Source organism: Onychomys torridus, chromosome 1 (genome assembly GCF_903995425.1).
Source record: "Onychomys torridus chromosome 1, mOncTor1.1, whole genome shotgun sequence".
Lineage (NCBI taxonomy): Eukaryota > Metazoa > Chordata > Mammalia > Rodentia > Cricetidae > Onychomys > Onychomys torridus.
Window position 1 is genome coordinate 60,876,484 of NC_050443.1, and position 16,964 is coordinate 60,893,447.

At 47.6% G+C, this 16,964-nt stretch overlaps 1 protein-coding gene and 1 long non-coding RNA gene across 2 annotated transcripts in view; one reads left to right on the plus strand and one right to left on the minus strand.

Annotated features, from left to right (window-relative positions):
* The window catches only part of LOC118582656, a 28,953-nt gene extending 22,058 nt beyond the window's left edge, over positions 1-6,895 (plus strand). Inside the window, exons 2-3 of the long non-coding RNA XR_004944787.1 lie at positions 4,942-5,128; positions 6,045-6,895. This is a non-coding gene — a long non-coding RNA (uncharacterized LOC118582656). The remainder of the gene's footprint in view (positions 1-4,941; positions 5,129-6,044) is intronic.
* Positions 1-16,964, minus strand: part of Iqgap1 (IQ motif containing GTPase activating protein 1) — a 96,209-nt gene that overhangs the window by 1,626 nt on the left and 77,619 nt on the right. Inside the window, exons 27-37 of the mRNA XM_036185654.1 lie at positions 13,401-13,541; positions 13,222-13,306; positions 11,989-12,221; positions 11,303-11,435; positions 9,782-9,884; positions 9,019-9,154; positions 8,675-8,762; positions 7,855-8,067; positions 7,025-7,191; positions 5,936-6,058; positions 1,445-1,553 (exon numbers count right to left, since the gene is read on the minus strand). Coding sequence (XP_036041547.1) covers positions 1,445-1,553; positions 5,936-6,058; positions 7,025-7,191; positions 7,855-8,067; positions 8,675-8,762; positions 9,019-9,154; positions 9,782-9,884; positions 11,303-11,435; positions 11,989-12,221; positions 13,222-13,306; positions 13,401-13,541 — 1,531 coding nt within the window. The remainder of the gene's footprint in view (positions 1-1,444; positions 1,554-5,935; positions 6,059-7,024; positions 7,192-7,854; positions 8,068-8,674; positions 8,763-9,018; positions 9,155-9,781; positions 9,885-11,302; positions 11,436-11,988; positions 12,222-13,221; positions 13,307-13,400; positions 13,542-16,964) is intronic.

A 16,964-nucleotide genomic window follows, 5' to 3' on the forward strand; every position in this document is an offset into this window, starting at 1 on the left:
AGGGAGCACATCCCGTGCAGAAGTCTAAACGCTCCCAGAAAGGCATTAGCCTGGCTTGCTAGATCACAGCAGTGAGGAGCAGGGCAGGGATAGGACATGGACAAGTACTGTTTGTCAGCAGAGCATGTGCGAGACCCTAGGTCTGACCCCTGGCACTGCAAAAACAACAAACCAATCAATAAAAACTAAGAGGCCTATTCGGTAGCATGCACACAAAGCTAGAGGGTCTGGACATCGCTTATGAATCCTCTCAATTTTCTGATTATTTTTGGCCTTGGATTTTGAAGATGGCTTTCACTATATAGGCTGAACTGGAGTGCACAAATAAGTCCAGGCTGGCCTCAAACTCTGAATCCTCCTGCTTCTGCATCCTGAGTGCTAGGATTATTGTTGTGTGTCACCATCCCCACTGGGTAGATATTCTTTAATGTGCAAAAACAGATATTTAGGCAATCAGGCATAGTGACACATATCTATAATCCCAGCATTTGGGAGAAACAGGAGGGTCAGGAGTTCAAGGCCAGCCTCAACTACATAGTGCATTTGAGGCTAGCTTGGGCTACATGAGATTCCTACCACTTCCCAAAATTAGGTATTTGGGGTTGGAAATTGAGCTCAGCGGAACACTGCTTGCTTAGCAAGCTCAAACTTGAGCACCAGGGGGAAAAAAAAATGAAGATACTTAAAAAATAAAAGTTAGGGGGCTGGAGAGATGGCTCAGAGGTTAAGAGCACTGGCTGTTCTTCCAGAGGTCCTGAGTTCAATTCCCAGCAACCACATGATGGCTCACAGCCATCTGTAATGAGATCTGGTGCCCTCTTCTGTCCTGCGGTCATACATTCTGTATGCATAATAAATAAATAAATCTTTAAAAAAAAAAAAAAAAAAGGGTTGGGGATTTAGCTCAGTGGTAGAGCGCTTGCCTAGCAAGCGCAAGGCCTTGGGTTTGGTCCTCAGTTCTGGGAAAAAACAAAACCAAAACCAAAACCAAAACCAAACAAAACCCCAAATCACTACACATTTCATTTTGAATTTAAAATGTGATTCTGATTTACAAAGATGCAACTTATCCACATTATTTTCAGTAATACACCTAACCAAAGTATCCATATCAAATCCCAATGAGGAAAAATTTCAAGTGCTGAGGAGCATACACGTTCACACTGTTAACACTTAGAGTTAGGCACTTCCGTCAGGGCCAGGCACCAGTTCAATTCAGGGCTCACCGAGTGAAGCTTCGGGTACCAATGTGCTCCGAGGCTCATACACTTTAGGGAGCTCCCAGAGGGCACAGGCTATGCGCGACTCCCCAGACCCTTGGCCTCTCCCATCAACTAGGCGCTGAGCCCTTTGAATGCAGGCAGCCTTCCCCAAAGGGCCTTCTCTTAGCTTTTCCTCCCACCTCACCAGAGAGCTTCAGATCCGAGCCTGAGCGCGTACCCACCTGATAATGCAACATGAAAGTCTCCATTTGAACTCCCATGAACTTGGCTTTCACTTCAAAGTCTCCAACTTCTTCTGTTGGACCGATTTCAAAGATAACATTTTTAAACCTGTTGAAACACAACGAACACCACATGGGTGAGCTTCACATCTTCAGGTAATGATCCTCTGAAGTGGGGGAGGGGGACATCAGGGGTACCTGGAAGAAGGTACAGGACCAAAGTTCTCCTGCAGGGGAGGCACCATGGGTAGGACATCCTGCCATGGCCTCTGCTTTGAGAGCTGGAGAGAGAAATGGTCACTTCCCTCTGAAGCAAAGAGGACCCGAGGGGAATGCCCCAGTGGCCTGAAATGGTGATGTCAGGGGGCTCTTCCCTGAAGCTACTATAGAAAGTTAGCGATAAAAGGAGAAAAAGGAGACAGATGTGGTGGCTCACACCTTTAATCCCAGCACTCAGGAGGCAGAGGCAGGTGGATCTCTGTGAGTTCGAAGCCAGCCTGGTCTACAGAGTGAGTTCCAGGACAGCCAAGACTACACAGAGAAACCCTGTCTTGAAAAACCAAAATCCAAGCCAAACCAAACCAAACTCTCAATCAGAAATCTAAAAAACACATACCACGAGGAAACACTTAATTTTAATTTAAAAAAAAAAGAAAGAAATGTATGTGTCTGTGAATGAGCATGTGTGTGTATGGAGGCCAGAAGAGGGACTGGATCCCTGGAGCTGGAGTCGGAGGCAACTGTGAGCTGTCTGGCCTGGGTGCTGGGAACGGAGGCCAGGTCCTCTGCAAGAGCAGCAAGTGCTCTTCACTGCTGAGCATTCCCCAGCCTTTACAGAGCGTCTGAAACTATGAATTACTTTACTCAGCTGGGACTGGCCCTGCTGAAACTACTGTGGCAAGAATGTATCAGCACACTTTGCCATCACTGTGGAAAACAGAACTGCCGCCCTCCTACAGTGGAAACGTGAGTTTCGGCACGGTCCTCCAGCCCCCTTCTGGGCATACACCGGAAGACTTGAGAGCAATGGCACTCACAATAGCTTAGAAGCGGAACCAGTGCCTGTCCATCAGTGCATGAATGAGAAACAAAATGTGGTACACACAGACAATGGAATACTATTCAGCCTTCAAACTAAAAATGAAGGAAATCCTGTCATGTGGTCAAATCTCTAGGACACCATGCTAAGTGAATGTCCAAGCCAGTCACAAAAGATAAAAAGTGCATGGCTTCACTTAGGTGAGGTAACAAATGCAGTCACATGCAGAGACCATAGAGAGTATGGTGGCTGCCAGAGGCTGGCTAGAGAGAAACGGGGTGAGTCATGCAAGATGGAACCCTCCCAGTGATTTGGTGGAACTACCAGCAAACACTCAACTACACCCTTGAAAATGGTCACAATGTGAACTGTATGCCATGTGTTTTGTAATAGTTTTTAAAAAGCACTCTTTGATTAGAAAAATCAATTTGCAGGCATCTATTATTTTAAAAAGCAATCATGGCCCAGAGTTGTAGTGAGTCTTTTTCTGTCCCACCAACCAGCTCCCAAATAATGACACGGAGACTTCTTATTAATCATGAAAGCTCGGCCTGTGTTTAGGCTTGTTCCTAACTAGCTCTTATAACTTAAATTAATATTAATATTAAAGTAATCTATGTTCTATCACGTGGTGTTACCTCTCTCCATCTTTCGCCTCCTGTTTCATCTTGGTGTCTTCTGGCTTCTCCTGAGTACCTAGACTCCTCCTCTTCTTCCTCCCCCCAGAAATCCCACCTATCTCTCCCATCCAGCTATTGGCCATTCAGCTTTTTATTACACCAATCACAGCAATACACCTTCACACAGTGTACATATTTTGTAAGTGGATTTTTCGTCAGGATCATCAGGTCCTCAATAATAACATAGACATTTCTTAATTATGAAAGCTTGGCCCTGGCTGGGGATTTAGCTCAGTGGTAGAGCGCTTGCCAGGCAAGCACAAGGCCCTGGGTTCGATCCACAGCTCAAAGGAAGAAAAAAAAAGAAAGCTTGGCCGACAGCTTAGGCTTGTTTCTAATTAGATCTTATAACTTAAATTAACCCATTTCTATTAATTTATGTGCTGCTCCGGGCTCGTTTACCTCATCTACGTACTGTCCATCCTGCTTTTCCGCTTCCTCCATATCTCCTCCCATCCCTGCCCTTACTCTTCCCAGTGTTCTTTGTGCCTAGAAATCCTGCTTAGCTATTGGCTGTTCAGCTTTTTACTAAACCAATCAAGTGACATATCTTCACGGTGTACAAAAAGATTATCCACACAGCATGGCAATGCATGCCTGTAATGTAGCACAGCAAAGGCTAAGGGAGGGGGATCTGAGGCCAGCTTGGGCTACAGTGAGGCCCCATCACCACAAAACAAAAACTGAGCAAGATGCTGTGTACCTATAGTCCTAAATGTGCAGAAGAATGGGGCAGGAAGATTACTGAGCTGTTAACACAGTATCAGCCTGAGCAGCACAGCCAGGAACCATCACAAAAAGATGGCCCCTCACATGGCTCAATGCAAGCCCTGGTCGATATGTAAGCGCCATCAATATTGCAGCAATATGATAAAAAGTATAATTAAGTGCTCTAAACTAGATGAAGATAGGAAATATGTAGCCATTATAAAAGATACTTTCTTTGTTTCTTTTTTTGGCTTTTCAAGATAAGGTTTCTCTGTGTTTCCCTGGCTGTCCTGGAACTCCTGTAGACCAGGCTGGCCTTGAAATTGGAGATCTGCCTGCGTGCTGGGACTAAAGGCATGCACCACCATTGTCCAGCTCAAAGATACTTTCAAAAAGTATGAAAATGTCTTATAATACAGCATTACCAATAAAAGTTGGATACATGACAACCAACAATACCCTAATTCATGTTCAAAGTGAGGTAGATTACTTGGGCACACAGCAGACGGATTACCTTCCTCTGAGCAAAAGCACAGAAGGAAGTGTACTACCTCAAGAGTCTCCCTTCAGCCCATGGCATCCCAGGTGCCTCTCTCATGCTTTGCCCTGCTTTGAAAGGTCAGTCAGTCATACATATTTCAGAATCAGAAGAGCTTAGAACCTTCCGAAACAAAGGAAGGGATGGTCAGCAGTCCAAGCTAAATGTGTTCTTTCTAACCACGCAGGCTAGGGCTGCCAGAGGACACTGGGTCAGAGACCTGAACTGTTCTGACCCAGGGGCAAAGCCAGCTGGGCTTCCGGGAAGGATGCAGTTGACCCCTATGTGGGACAGAGTGGATGCTTTTTCTGGGCATGCATGGTGGTTTCGATGAGGATGGCTCCCATAGGCTCATACGTTTGAGTGACTGGGCCCCAGTGAGTGGAACTGTTTGGGAAGGACTAGGGGGTGTGGTCTTATTGGAGGAGGTGTGCCACTGGCTTTGAGATGTCAAAGCCCACACAGGCCCAGTCTTGCTCTCTCTGTCTGCTTACTACCTGTGGCTCATATGAGCTCTCTGCTTCTTCTCCAGTGCCATCCTTGCCCACCTGCTGCCCACTTCCCTGCCATGATGATCATGGACTAATGCTCTGAAAAGAATGCTTCCTTTCATAAGTTGCTGTGGTCACTGGGTTTTGTCACAGCAATAGAACAGTACCTAAGGCAGTGTGTCTTGGTCAGACACAGAAAATGAAGGAATGGCTTCCTGCTTCTAAGAGGTGAGATTATGATGAGGTGTGTACACACTCTGGTGTCAACATGCCTGGGACAAATAAGAAAAAGAAATTCGTTCTCAGGTGGCAAACTCTTGGGGAATAAAGGCACCTGTCCTCAAGCCTGGTTACTAGAGGTGCATCCCGGGGACCCACGTGGTATAAGGAGAGAACCAACTTCTGCAAGTTGTCCTCTGGCCTGCATGTGTGCACTATGTGTCTGCACACATATAAAATAAACATAATTTTAAAAATGCATTCTCTTTTATTGCCAGGTTAATGAACTGTTTGTAAAACATAGCTCTGCACGTTAAAAACATATTTTTATAATATATGAAATATATTTAAAAAGCCCCCTAGAAAGAGAAGTAAGAACAATAAGATAACAAAAGAATGAATTCAAAATTTAAAAAAAAAAAAAGTTTCTTAAACCAAGTTAAAGTGGAAATATGGGAGAAAATGTCTCTGCAGGAAAAGTGCTACTGCCCAAGCATGACGACCTCAAGTTCAGATCCCCAACATCCAATGTAAAAACCTGGGCCTGGCAGTGCATCCCTGTAACCATGGCACTGGGCACGGGGGTGGTAGACACAGGCAGAGCCCGGGGGCTTGCCAGCTAGAAGCCTAGTGGAACTGATGAGCTCCAGATTCAGTGAAGAGCGTGCCTCAGAGAGGGTGAAGAGGAAGAGGGTACCCGACTGGTCACTGGCCTCCGTGTTCACACACACACACACACACACACACACACACACACACACACACACGCACACACACGCACAGACACTAGCACATACATAAAAAGGAAACACTCACTGATTTACTTGGAGGTCCTCAATTTCCAGAAGAACTCCCTTTTCATGTAGTCTTGCTGCTGTGTATTTCAGAGAAATCTTTTTGCTTTTCTTGCCTTTCATTTCCCTAGGCTTTTTGGAGACCCTGCAAAAGGAAACAGAACCACATTGTGATGACTGTAAGTAATCTGCTAGATGCCTTGGACACCAGGGAAGTGAGGCCGGAAACTCACACACCAGCACAGAGACACATAACTCTAAAAGGGCAGACACACGTGAGGACTGGCCCAAACGACCTCTGCAAAACTGGACATTTCTATTCGCTTCCACCTTTAGTTTAAGTCACACTGGAGAACAAGGCCATGAACTTAGGACTGTGCCAGAGCTCCCCTGTCAACTTAGGAGTGTGCCAGAGCTCCCCTGTCAGTTTTGGACCAAGCCCTCACAAGCCCACGGTGCAAGGTAGAAGCACTTGTTGCACAACCTGAAGACCCATGTTCGATCCCCAGAACCCACACGTAACGCTGGCTACAGCGGTGTGTGTATTTGTAATCTCAGCACTCCCACAGTGAGACGGGAGGAGGAGACAAGTCCATCCCTCAGACACTGCGGGCCAGCCAGAGTACGCAGAGACCCAGCCTCAACAAGGGGTGAGGAGAGTCCATTCTTAAAAGCAGCCCTCTGACCTCACATGTGTGCTGTACTCAAGCATGTGTATAACGCACGAATGCACACAAACACAAATAAATACTGGTAAGGTTGAGTCAAGAGCATCAGGTGCTCAAGGCCAGCCTCGGCTACATGGTGAGTTCACCAGCCTACTGAATTTTCTGAGACTCTGCAGAACTTAAGTAAATAAAATGAAATGAAAATAATTTTTAAGGCCCTGAGGACCTGGGTTCAGGTCACAGCTCCTGAAAGCTACGGTGGACAGAGAGGACTCCTGAGAGTTGTCCTCAGAGTGCCACCCATGCGCCCTCCCCTCCCCACATTAACAGTAGCAAAGTTAGTGACAAATTAAAACCCTTCTTTCTCTGTCACTCTGGGGCAGTTTCTACTTCTTCCCACCCCTCCAACCCTTGCCCGGGAAGAATTAAAAACCAAGACTCACTTGCCCTTGCTGGCCAAGTTATCCAAGCAGGTTTTGATATAGCTCTTGTAGTAATCCACCTGCTCTCCATAAAAGGTGGCCTTAGAGTTCAGAGCCGCGTACGTCTGCTGCAATTTCACCAGCTCGGCTTTCCTCCTCTGTCGGTATCTCCGCTGATTCCGGATGTCCTGGGACACAGCCATGACAATCAGGAAAACGAGGACAGGCAGCCTGTGCCTCCGGAACCATCACCCTCCAGGCCCTCTATAACCCAGCTGAGCAGCACTCAAACATGCCAACTGTTCGGAACAGGCAGCGACCCGTGTTCACAGCCTAAAGAAAGTCAGCTCTCATCTGCCTGTGTCCTCTAACAACAGGGAGCTGTGTGCTCAGATTTTTGTGTTTTGCGACTTTACTTACAAAGCTGTCTAAACCTCATAAACATGCTATCCTGAGAGGGAAGGAAAAGAACCAAGCTCTTCGGTGCAAGCAGCGCAGCATTATCTCAGTGAAATTAGAACGCTGAGCCCTGGCTTGGGGTGGTTCTCACAAATCAAGTCGATTATATGATCACCAACTTTATATATTCCATAGCAATTATGAGAAAGGCCTGAAGGATTCTTCACGGGTAACGAAAAACTCAGACACTGGAAGCTTGACTCATGAATTTAGACCAAACAAAAAATCCACCTCAGGGCGTGAAGTCCTGGTGTGAGGGTCAGAGACCGGTCCTGAGACTGTACCAGTCTGCATATGAGAAGCTATGCTGTGGTCGGATCGGCTTCTGTCTGTCTGAGCTCCTACAGCAGCTGTAAACAAGGCCGGGCCGCCACTCTGCCCACATGCAGTACCTTGGCAATGTCGTTGATGAGTTCCTGGTATTTGTTCTTTGGGTCCACGGTCCCAAGCTCTGTTAGCTTCTTGAGGCCAGTCTGAATTTTCTCCTTCTTCTCCTGAAGGCTGAGGTTACTATCCTCCTTCATGGGTTTTGACTTTTTCATCTTGTCAGGGGTTTTGGCATCCCGGATAGCGCGTCTCTGCATGGCCCTCTGATGTTCAGCCTCCTACAGATGAAAACAACAAAAACAACAAAAAACCTTCTTGGTAAGTTCATCACGGGAACCCTAAACGTGGACTCATACAGCCTATCTGCACTCGAATGCAGAGTTCTCAAACTCCGCTGCAGATCTCCACCCTGTACTAAATGCCAGATGAGGAGGAACGTCAAGGTGCGCCATCTCCTTCCACCTAGCAAAGCACCACTGCGAATCCAGATGCTCGGCTTCCTTGACAGCCGCATCCTGCACTTGTATAGACACAACTAAGGCACTTCATATAATAACAGCTACAGACAGTCATTAAATTACTAGACAGACTGTTCCGTTGCAGATTAAATTCTCATCCATTCTATATTCTCCATCTCCCTCTCCTTCTTCCTCTCTATTTTCTTGTCTGCTTGTAAGGGCAAGGGAGTTTCACGTCCTAAGAACATCTTCTGGATTTAGGAGTCACCAACTGTCTCAGTTCAGATGAGCCCGAATTATGACTGTCCCAAAGTTAGACCCATGCTCACCCTAGGGTCCAATCCCTTCCCTATCCCCCATCGAGGGATGCGCCCACCATAGAGGAGCTTATCCAGTTTAGGAAGATGAGTTTGGAACCTTCGTGTACCTGTTCACTGGTGGCTGGTGTCTCTAGGATTTCAGTCAGGGTGTCTCCTGGCTGGAACCGGATGACATCCACAATTAAACGTTTTGTGCTGCAAGGAGATGGGAACGGGTTTTAACACGGCTGTGTGCTCTACCTCCTTGTCACGGGGTCTCAGCAGCAGCTGCAGCACCCACAGGGGCAGTCACTGGCACAAGGAAGACGGGAACCAAACAGGTGGCACAGGGGAGGAGTTCTAGACTGTAACTGTAGGTTAGCAAACTAAGTCCTGTGCCAAGTCCAGTACCGGGTGATGCGTACTGTGACAGTCAAGAGAGGCCAGCATGGTCGTTCCTTCCAATACTCACTTCAGCAGGATGGTCCGAGCATCCATCTCTGCATTCTCGTCACCAGGCACATCGAACTTGTTGGTCAAGGTGAGGGACACCTCTGTCTTAGCCAGGGCCTCCTTGTTGGGGTCATTTAAATTGCCGCAACTTTCCCCTAGAGTTTGGGGGAGCATAGAAAGAGACAATGTAATAAAAAGACACTTTGGAGGGAAAATAATACAAATAAATATGATGCAGGTCCAGTGTGACTCTTGAGAAACCAACACATTTGTGTGTGGTAAGCAGTTTTTACTGAGAAGTAAAGGAAAATATGCCAGATGGTTAAGGAAAAGGGTCCAGAATACAGTAACTTCATAAATGTGTGAAAAACCATTTCACAGGGCACAGCGGTGCACACCTCTAGTCCAGCCTTCAGGAGGCTGAGAGAAGTAGATCTCTGGGAATGTGAAGCCAGCCTGGTCTTCTAGTGAGTTCCAAGCCAGACAGGACTACAAAGTGAGACCCTGCCCCCATCTCAAAAAATTTCAACACTGTAACATTGAATTTCTCCCTCAAAATAGCCTTTCCTTTATAAGACTTACACTTTCTAATTACATATGATTATTTTTGACTTTGTGTTTGAAAGTATCTGTTTCACTGGACTCAGCTGCTCATAGACTGGGGCCTACATTGCTTTTGTCTCTTACAGAGTATCTAGAATTTGATACAGTGCAAAATCAGAGAGACACTGATCTCTGCCAGGTTCCCCTCTCAGCTTTTAGAAGCTAATTAAGAACATTACCTATCAGGGACTCAATGGTGGGCACCTCGCCAAGGTCGTCCAGCAGTTCGTGGATGGGGTCATTGTGCTCTGGGGCGATGGCATCCTGATGGTCCAACAGGAGCTGCAAGGACAGTGGTTGACCCCTGTTCACCCCCAACCCTCTGTCCCCAGCGGCAAGGCCCAACAGGGATCTGCACAAGAGGCCAGACAGCAAGACTACCACACCAAAGACAAACAGGCTAACCTAGTAAAGAGCATGAGGGCCCAAGCAACACACTGAACTTCATGGGGCAGCGTGCACTGTGAAACACCAGGAAATCCTGGCCTTGCTCCCTCTCCATTTAAATGCTCCCACGTAAGAAAGTCACAGGACACAGACTCAGTTCATCACTACACCCAACAAGCACCAATACAATGACATACTGAGATTTACTCAGGGTTCCGGGGACATAGCTTGTTTTGGTTGTTTTTGTTTTGTTTTGCTTTGCTTTTTCCTTTCCTTTTTTCTTTTCTCTTTTTGTTTTTCAAGACAGGGTTTCTCTCTGTTGCTTTGGAGCCTTTCCTGGAACTCGCTCTGTAGACCAGGCTGGCCTCGAACTCACAGAGATCCGCCTGCCTCTGCCTCCCGAGTGCTGGGATTAAAGGCGTGCGCCACCACTGCCCGGCTTGTTATTGTTTTCTAATGCCGGGTTTTAAACTCTGCCAATGTACAGTCTTTTTATTCAGAAAAGAAGCATCAAGACATCTTAGTGCCATGTCACCAAGCCTCAAGCATGCTAGTATCCCAGCTAATGTCCTCATGTATGTACTACTGCTTGATGTACATGTCCCCAAAGGGAGAAGGAAACTGTCTGAAAAATCCGTATAAACAGGGAGCTTTCAAAGGAGAACTCCACAGCCACAGAGGAAAAGAAACTGGTGCTCTGGGCCATGTGAAGGGAGTGAGGCAGATGGCTGGTATAAAAGAGTATTTATCAAGCCATTGAGTCTGTGTTCTCAATGCACTCTTTGGAGTCCATTCCTAGGGATTCTGGGTCAGGACACCTGTCATACATCTGGCAAACATCACGTATCAATGTCAGCATGGATGATTCTGATGCAGGTGGCTTAGGGGTAACTTGCAGAGCAGCAGATATGTCAACTATGAAGCAGAGCTGGGGTGTGGCTCAAAGACAGAGCACGTAGCAAGCACGAGACCCGTCACCATCAAAGAGCAGCAACAGAAAAGAAAGACAACACAAGGGGCTATGGTCAGTTAAGATGACAGCAAAGTACAGGAGGTGACGGCGCACGTCTTTAATCCCAGCACTTGGGAGGCAGAGGCAGGCGGATCTCTGAGTTCAAGGCCAGCCTGGTCTACAGAGCAAGTTCCAGGACAGCCAGGGCTACAGAGAAACCCTGTCTTGAAAAAAAAAAAAAAACCAAAACAAAACAAGATCACAGCAAAATGAGATACCTGGCCATCAGAGAGGAAACAGGTGCCAGGGAAGGTAATTAAAGGCAGTGTGATGAAATTAAGTAATTAAGGGCAACACTTACAGTGTGGGTGTTGATGATTTCGCCAATGGAAATGTAGATTACTGGCTTGGTGAGGGTGACTAGATCAGAATATTCATCCACGTTAAATTTATCCTGCAGCTCTGGGACGTCACAAGCAGTTTGGAAAAACCGTCTGAAAATAAGCAGCAGCAGGTGGTGTTGGCATGCAACCTGTGGAGAGGGCACTCAGACCTTCCCAGCTCCGGGTCCAGACACTAACAGCCAAGACAATGACATTCGAGAAAAATGGCCACATGTTTGCTGTTCAATTCCTGCCTGGCAGCCTTGGGATACTGACAGTTAGTTCTCTGGCCAGTTTTATTTCCACCCACAAGAATCACTCAACTAGCCAGGTGGTGGTGGCACACACCGTTAGTCTTGCACTCAGGAGGCAGAGGCAGGCAGATCTCTTCGTTTGAGGCCAGCCTGGTCTAGACAGAGAGTTCCAAGACTGCACAAAGAAACCATATTTTGGAAAACAAGATAAAAACAAACAAAAAAACCCACAACACAAAACAAACAAACAAACAAAACCTCCCAACAACAACAACAACAAAGATACGCAAAACTCTCCCCTAGAGAGAACACCTCTCAGTTCATCTTGTGAGGTCAACATTACCCTTATACCAAACACAGACCAAGTGTCATAAAAGGTTGGGTTACGTATCCTCTACTTTGCCCCTTACCTAAATTTCTGGTAGGACTGAGAAAGATACTCATTAATGATGCTTAAGTGGGCATTATCACCCAGAAACATCTTATTGGAAGCCGCGTGCTGGAGCATCTTTGCGATGGAGCCCAGATTTCTGCGCTGGTCTGTGGTGAGCTGGCCCCCTGCCGACAGGTCAATGATGTCGAAGGCATCGGGAGCAACGATAGCCGGGTTCATGTATCGGTAGTAAAGCAAGTTACCAATAATCTGAAACAGAAGCATGGGCATTAAAGACCACACTGCCGAAGAAGCCAGTTGACTTTGCTAGCAATGAAATGAGAAAATGCAGTCCTGTGAGGAAAAGGTAAGCAAAAAATACACGCCAACATGCATACATGCACATATACCTTCCTTCAAGACCTAGAATTCAAAATAAATAATAAAAAAAAAAAATTCTGGGGTGTATGGGGGAACAAGAGAACTGAAAACTACTACCAGGATGAATAAAAGAATGGATTCAGAACGGATAAGTGACATTTAAGCTGTGTGATCCAACATGTCAGGGCATCTTCTGTTCCCATGTGACAGTAGCAGCTAAGGCTGCTGCCACCCACCTGCGCTTTTGGGTTTCACGGGCGGGCTCTTAGGAAGCTATGGCACACAGCGGAAGCAGATTCCTAAGATGACCTATCTAGCACAATGACATCAGTCCAACCCCACCATCCACATGCTGCAGACTGCAAAGGCCAAGGGAGAACTCAAGGGCAATCATGGCATCTCCCCTAGAGTTCCAGAAAACAAAACAAAATTAATTCACCTGAACAGAAAGTCTAGAATCGAGGCCTCACTGTAGGAAAGCACAGAACTAGGAGAGAGAAGAGAAAAGCGTTCAGATTAAAAAAATAAAAGTAAATAAATCGGAAGAGTGCAGCCGAGTAGGAAGAGTCAGCAGCGAAGCCTTAGCAGGGCCACCGAGCTTGCTGCTATTCACCTGGCCACCAGGAGAGGGAGCAATGCTTCCGAGAAAAGAGCGCTCAGGAGAAAATCCCACTTCCTATACTCAGTGTGCCTCTCAAAGGAAAGGAAGCTGATTAGAAAGGCTATCTTGTCTTCTATTTACAATCGCTTTTGAGGCTCACAGTCAAGGAGAGCTGCTCCAGAACTGACACTCAGGCACTTCCTGCTGGTCTACGGTCAGGGCTAGGTTTCTAAGCTGCCTCTAACGGCTCCGAGGGGGGCAGGGCCCCACCAGTTTTCAGATTCTTACCTTCAGCAGCTCGTCCTCACCAGCGTCAGGGAACTTCTCGTGCAGCGAATCCTTCAGCACTTTGGCAATGAAGCGCATCCCATAACTGGGGGATGGACAAAACAGAGGAGGTCAGGGCCACAGAGAACATCATCAATGCCAGGCAGGCTTTATTCGGGGTAATAACTGACGGCACTCACGGGATTTTGTCCACAGAGCTGATGATGGCTGAGAGGAATTTGTCTGTCACAGCCCTCATGTTTCTGATGGAGTTGTCTAGCCTTGTCTTCACTTCCTCATGAGACAAGGCTTGCTCAGGGGTCACATCATAGGGCAGTTTGCTAAGAAGACAGAAATGACCCCCAGCAATGTTAGACCATAGCTCGAGGCAGGAAACTCATCTTTTATAACTAGAAAGACCCAGAAGGATTAGCTAACTTAAGCTCCTCTGCACACAGCAGGTAAAAGCTAGGGCTAAGATTTGAACTTGCCTTCTCAACTGAGAATGGGATGTCTTCTGTGTCAGGTATTCTGATAAGCACTTAGAGACAGTAAGTACTGAAGACATCACATCTGTGGAGTCTCTCTCACGGCAGCAGAGACATACAAGCAGTAATTATAAACATACTGTATGGGCTCCAGGCTAGCTCCGTGAGGCAGCACTTAGCTAGCGCACCCACGGCCCCGGGGTTAATCCTCCACAATGAAGAAAAACAACGCACTGTGGGCCACAGGGGGAGCCTCTACTCAGACTGGAGAAAGGAAGGAAGGCTCCCGACCCCGGGGACAGACAGACACCTCAGCTCAAGAAAACGGAGATGAAGGGTCTTCTAGGAGGGGCATCTACACGCGCACGCGCGCACATGCGGGCGCACACGCACACACACGCACACACACACACACACACACACACACACGGAGAGCAGACAGGAGAGAATCAAGAGTGAAAAGGGCTATCGATCGGGTCAGGAGGATCCCAGACATCTGCTAAGTCTGGCTTCTGAGGTTCTGGAGAATCGAGATGCCGCAGCAGGTCAAAGGGCCTGTCATGCAAATCTGGAGGCTCGAGTTTGGTCCCCAGAACCCACAGAAGGGTGGAAAGAGAGAGCCAACCTTGCGAAGCTGTCCTCTGACCTCCACATACTCCCTTACCCCCAACACAGACACACACACAGTTTAAAGGAAGTTCTACATTTGGAGGAAAGATTGCCCTAGCTCAGCACAAGGAGTTAAAGATGGACAGACAGACATAGACGGGGGATGTGGAAACTGATGTCCCACTTGATCCAGGGACGATGAGTATCAACAAAGATGCAGGTGTAACAATGGAGACCAAGGCCGGGCAGTGGTGGCGCACGCCTTTAATCCCAGCACTCGGGAGGCAGAGCCAGGCAGATCTTTGTGAGTTCGAGCCCAGCCTGGGCTAAGTGAGTTCCAGGAAAAGCACAAAGCTACACAGGGAAACCCTGTCTCAAAAAACCAAAAACAAACAAACAAACAAACAAAAAACAATGGAGACCAAGAAGGTCCACGGGACTGAAGAGACACAGCACAGCGGATAGAACTTGGTACCTCTGGATGTTAGAGGAGGCAGGCACACACAGAACTGAAGGAGTACTGTTAGTCAGAAGAGGCAGGTGTGAGACGCTGAGGGTGGGGCCAGTGGCAGACACCAAGCCCTGGGTTCAACCCCCAACACCACATAAATCAGCCTCTAGTGCATGCTTGGGAGGTGGAAGGGTCAAGAACTCCAAGTCAACTGCCGCTACACAGATGAATTTAAGGCCAGCCTGGGATGCATAAGGACTTGTCCAAAAGAAAAGAAAAAGACCAGCTAGCATGACAATAACAGACATGCTACAACAGGGACCTATACTTCACAGGGAGGAAAGAAAGACACGGAGTTGAGAGACAGGAAAGGTCTCTGGTACTTTCAAAGTTTAAAAAAAAAAAAAGTGATGACTATCTTAGATTATCCAAGTGTCCCTAAATATAAACCAGGTGACCTGATGAGAGAGACAGAGGGAGACTTAGTGTAGGGGTGGGGGAGTAGCCAGGGAGGGAGAGAATACGGTCACGTGGCCACAAGTTAAGCAGTGCCCAAGGCCACCAGAACTGAAGCCGAGGGACAGATGTACGGTGAGTTGGTCCAGTCGCCATGGCAAGGCAAGACAAGCAGGCGGTGTACAATGCCATAACACACTAAATGACAGCCAGGACGGGATTTGTACAAGCGGCGTGTTTAATTTGTAAGCTCTACGTTGTCTCTTTTATACTGGTAAAATTCGCTGTAACCTCACGTTTGTTTGGGAGAGTGGCTCAGGGGCAGAGCACTGTCTACCGTGTACAAGGTCCTGGGTTTGATCCTCAGCACTGTACAAAAGTTAATAAATAAAACAAAAATAGTAACAAGCCAAAGAATCCAAACCACAAAGGCCGGTGGCTGCGGTCAGAGAAAAGAATGCCGAGAAGAGGAACTTCTGCTTTGTTTGTCTTGCTTTGGGGACAGGATTTCCCCGTGCAGCCCTGGCTGTCCTGGAACTTGCTCTGTAGACCAGGCTGGCCTCTGCCTCTCGAGTGCTGGGACTAAAAGCGTGCGCCACCACCATGTGGCTCAAGGGGAGGGAAAATAAGAATATAGAGATGATACTTCTCCTTAAGAGGTGACAAGGTCCGAGTCTGCTGTGTGGGGTGATTAACTAGAAGGGGAAAATGCTGGGGGAGGGGGAGGGGCGTGGTGCTCACGTGCTGGGTGGCTTTCCATGCCTCATAGGTACTAGTACTGAAAAAAAACACTATTTCCATGTTATGAAAATCTGGAGACAGTTCCTTACCAACACTAACAAGAAAAAAATCCTGAACTGGCCAGTGGAATTCTGATTTGTAAATGACAGACTCATTGATCGTCTAGAGGAGTAACTTAGTAACCTCAGGCAGCGTTCATGGGGCCGCTACCTAAGACGGCCTGGGGGACAGGCCAAACTTCCCAGATAAAGATGGTGGAGAGGTAGAGCTGAGAGCTGACCTGAGTGATTCGTTCCCAGCACAAGAAGTAAAGAGAAAGACAGGCAAAGATTGCAATCCTGGTGACAGACTTAAGCACACTAAAATCAGTAGCAACACAGAAGATTTTGTTACTGGTCCGTAAAGGACACATTTTTGCAGCTAACTTTGAATATCCGCCTCAGGCCCCGAAGTGCCGGCTTTCCATGTGCGAGCCACCATGCCCGGCTTGCAGGCTGAAGGACAAAGGTGTGAAAAGCTACTCCACCAAGCCCCAGCGAGCTACCTGCTGTCTAACCTGCCTCAAAGGAAAACCAGAGACAGAGCTGCTCACTGGTCAGTCTCTGGGTCCTCCCTCCACCTGTGTAAAACCAAAAGCAGGGCGGCTCCCTGGACTTCCTGTTCCCAGCATTCCCACGTTTGACTGTCAAGCCTTTGCTTTAGATCTCCTTCTGGTGGCTGGAGTTCACTCGGGCAGACTCAGCTCCCCAAACACATGCATTCATTTGACTCAGGCACAGGTCACCATCCACCCACAGCCTCTCCCCCATCCCAATCTGCGTGACCGGTCCCATTCTACTGCTCCAGTTACCCCAGGGTCTTGTCAGGTCCTAGGCTCCCCACTGCAGGGCAGTACACACCACCGTATCCTCTAGGTCCAGCTATGAGTCCTGTCTCCGCAGATGGTTTTCCCTAACCACCTGCCAACATGAGCGCTCTCCTGTACTCGGCAGAATACCTTACCAAGAGCTCTGACACCC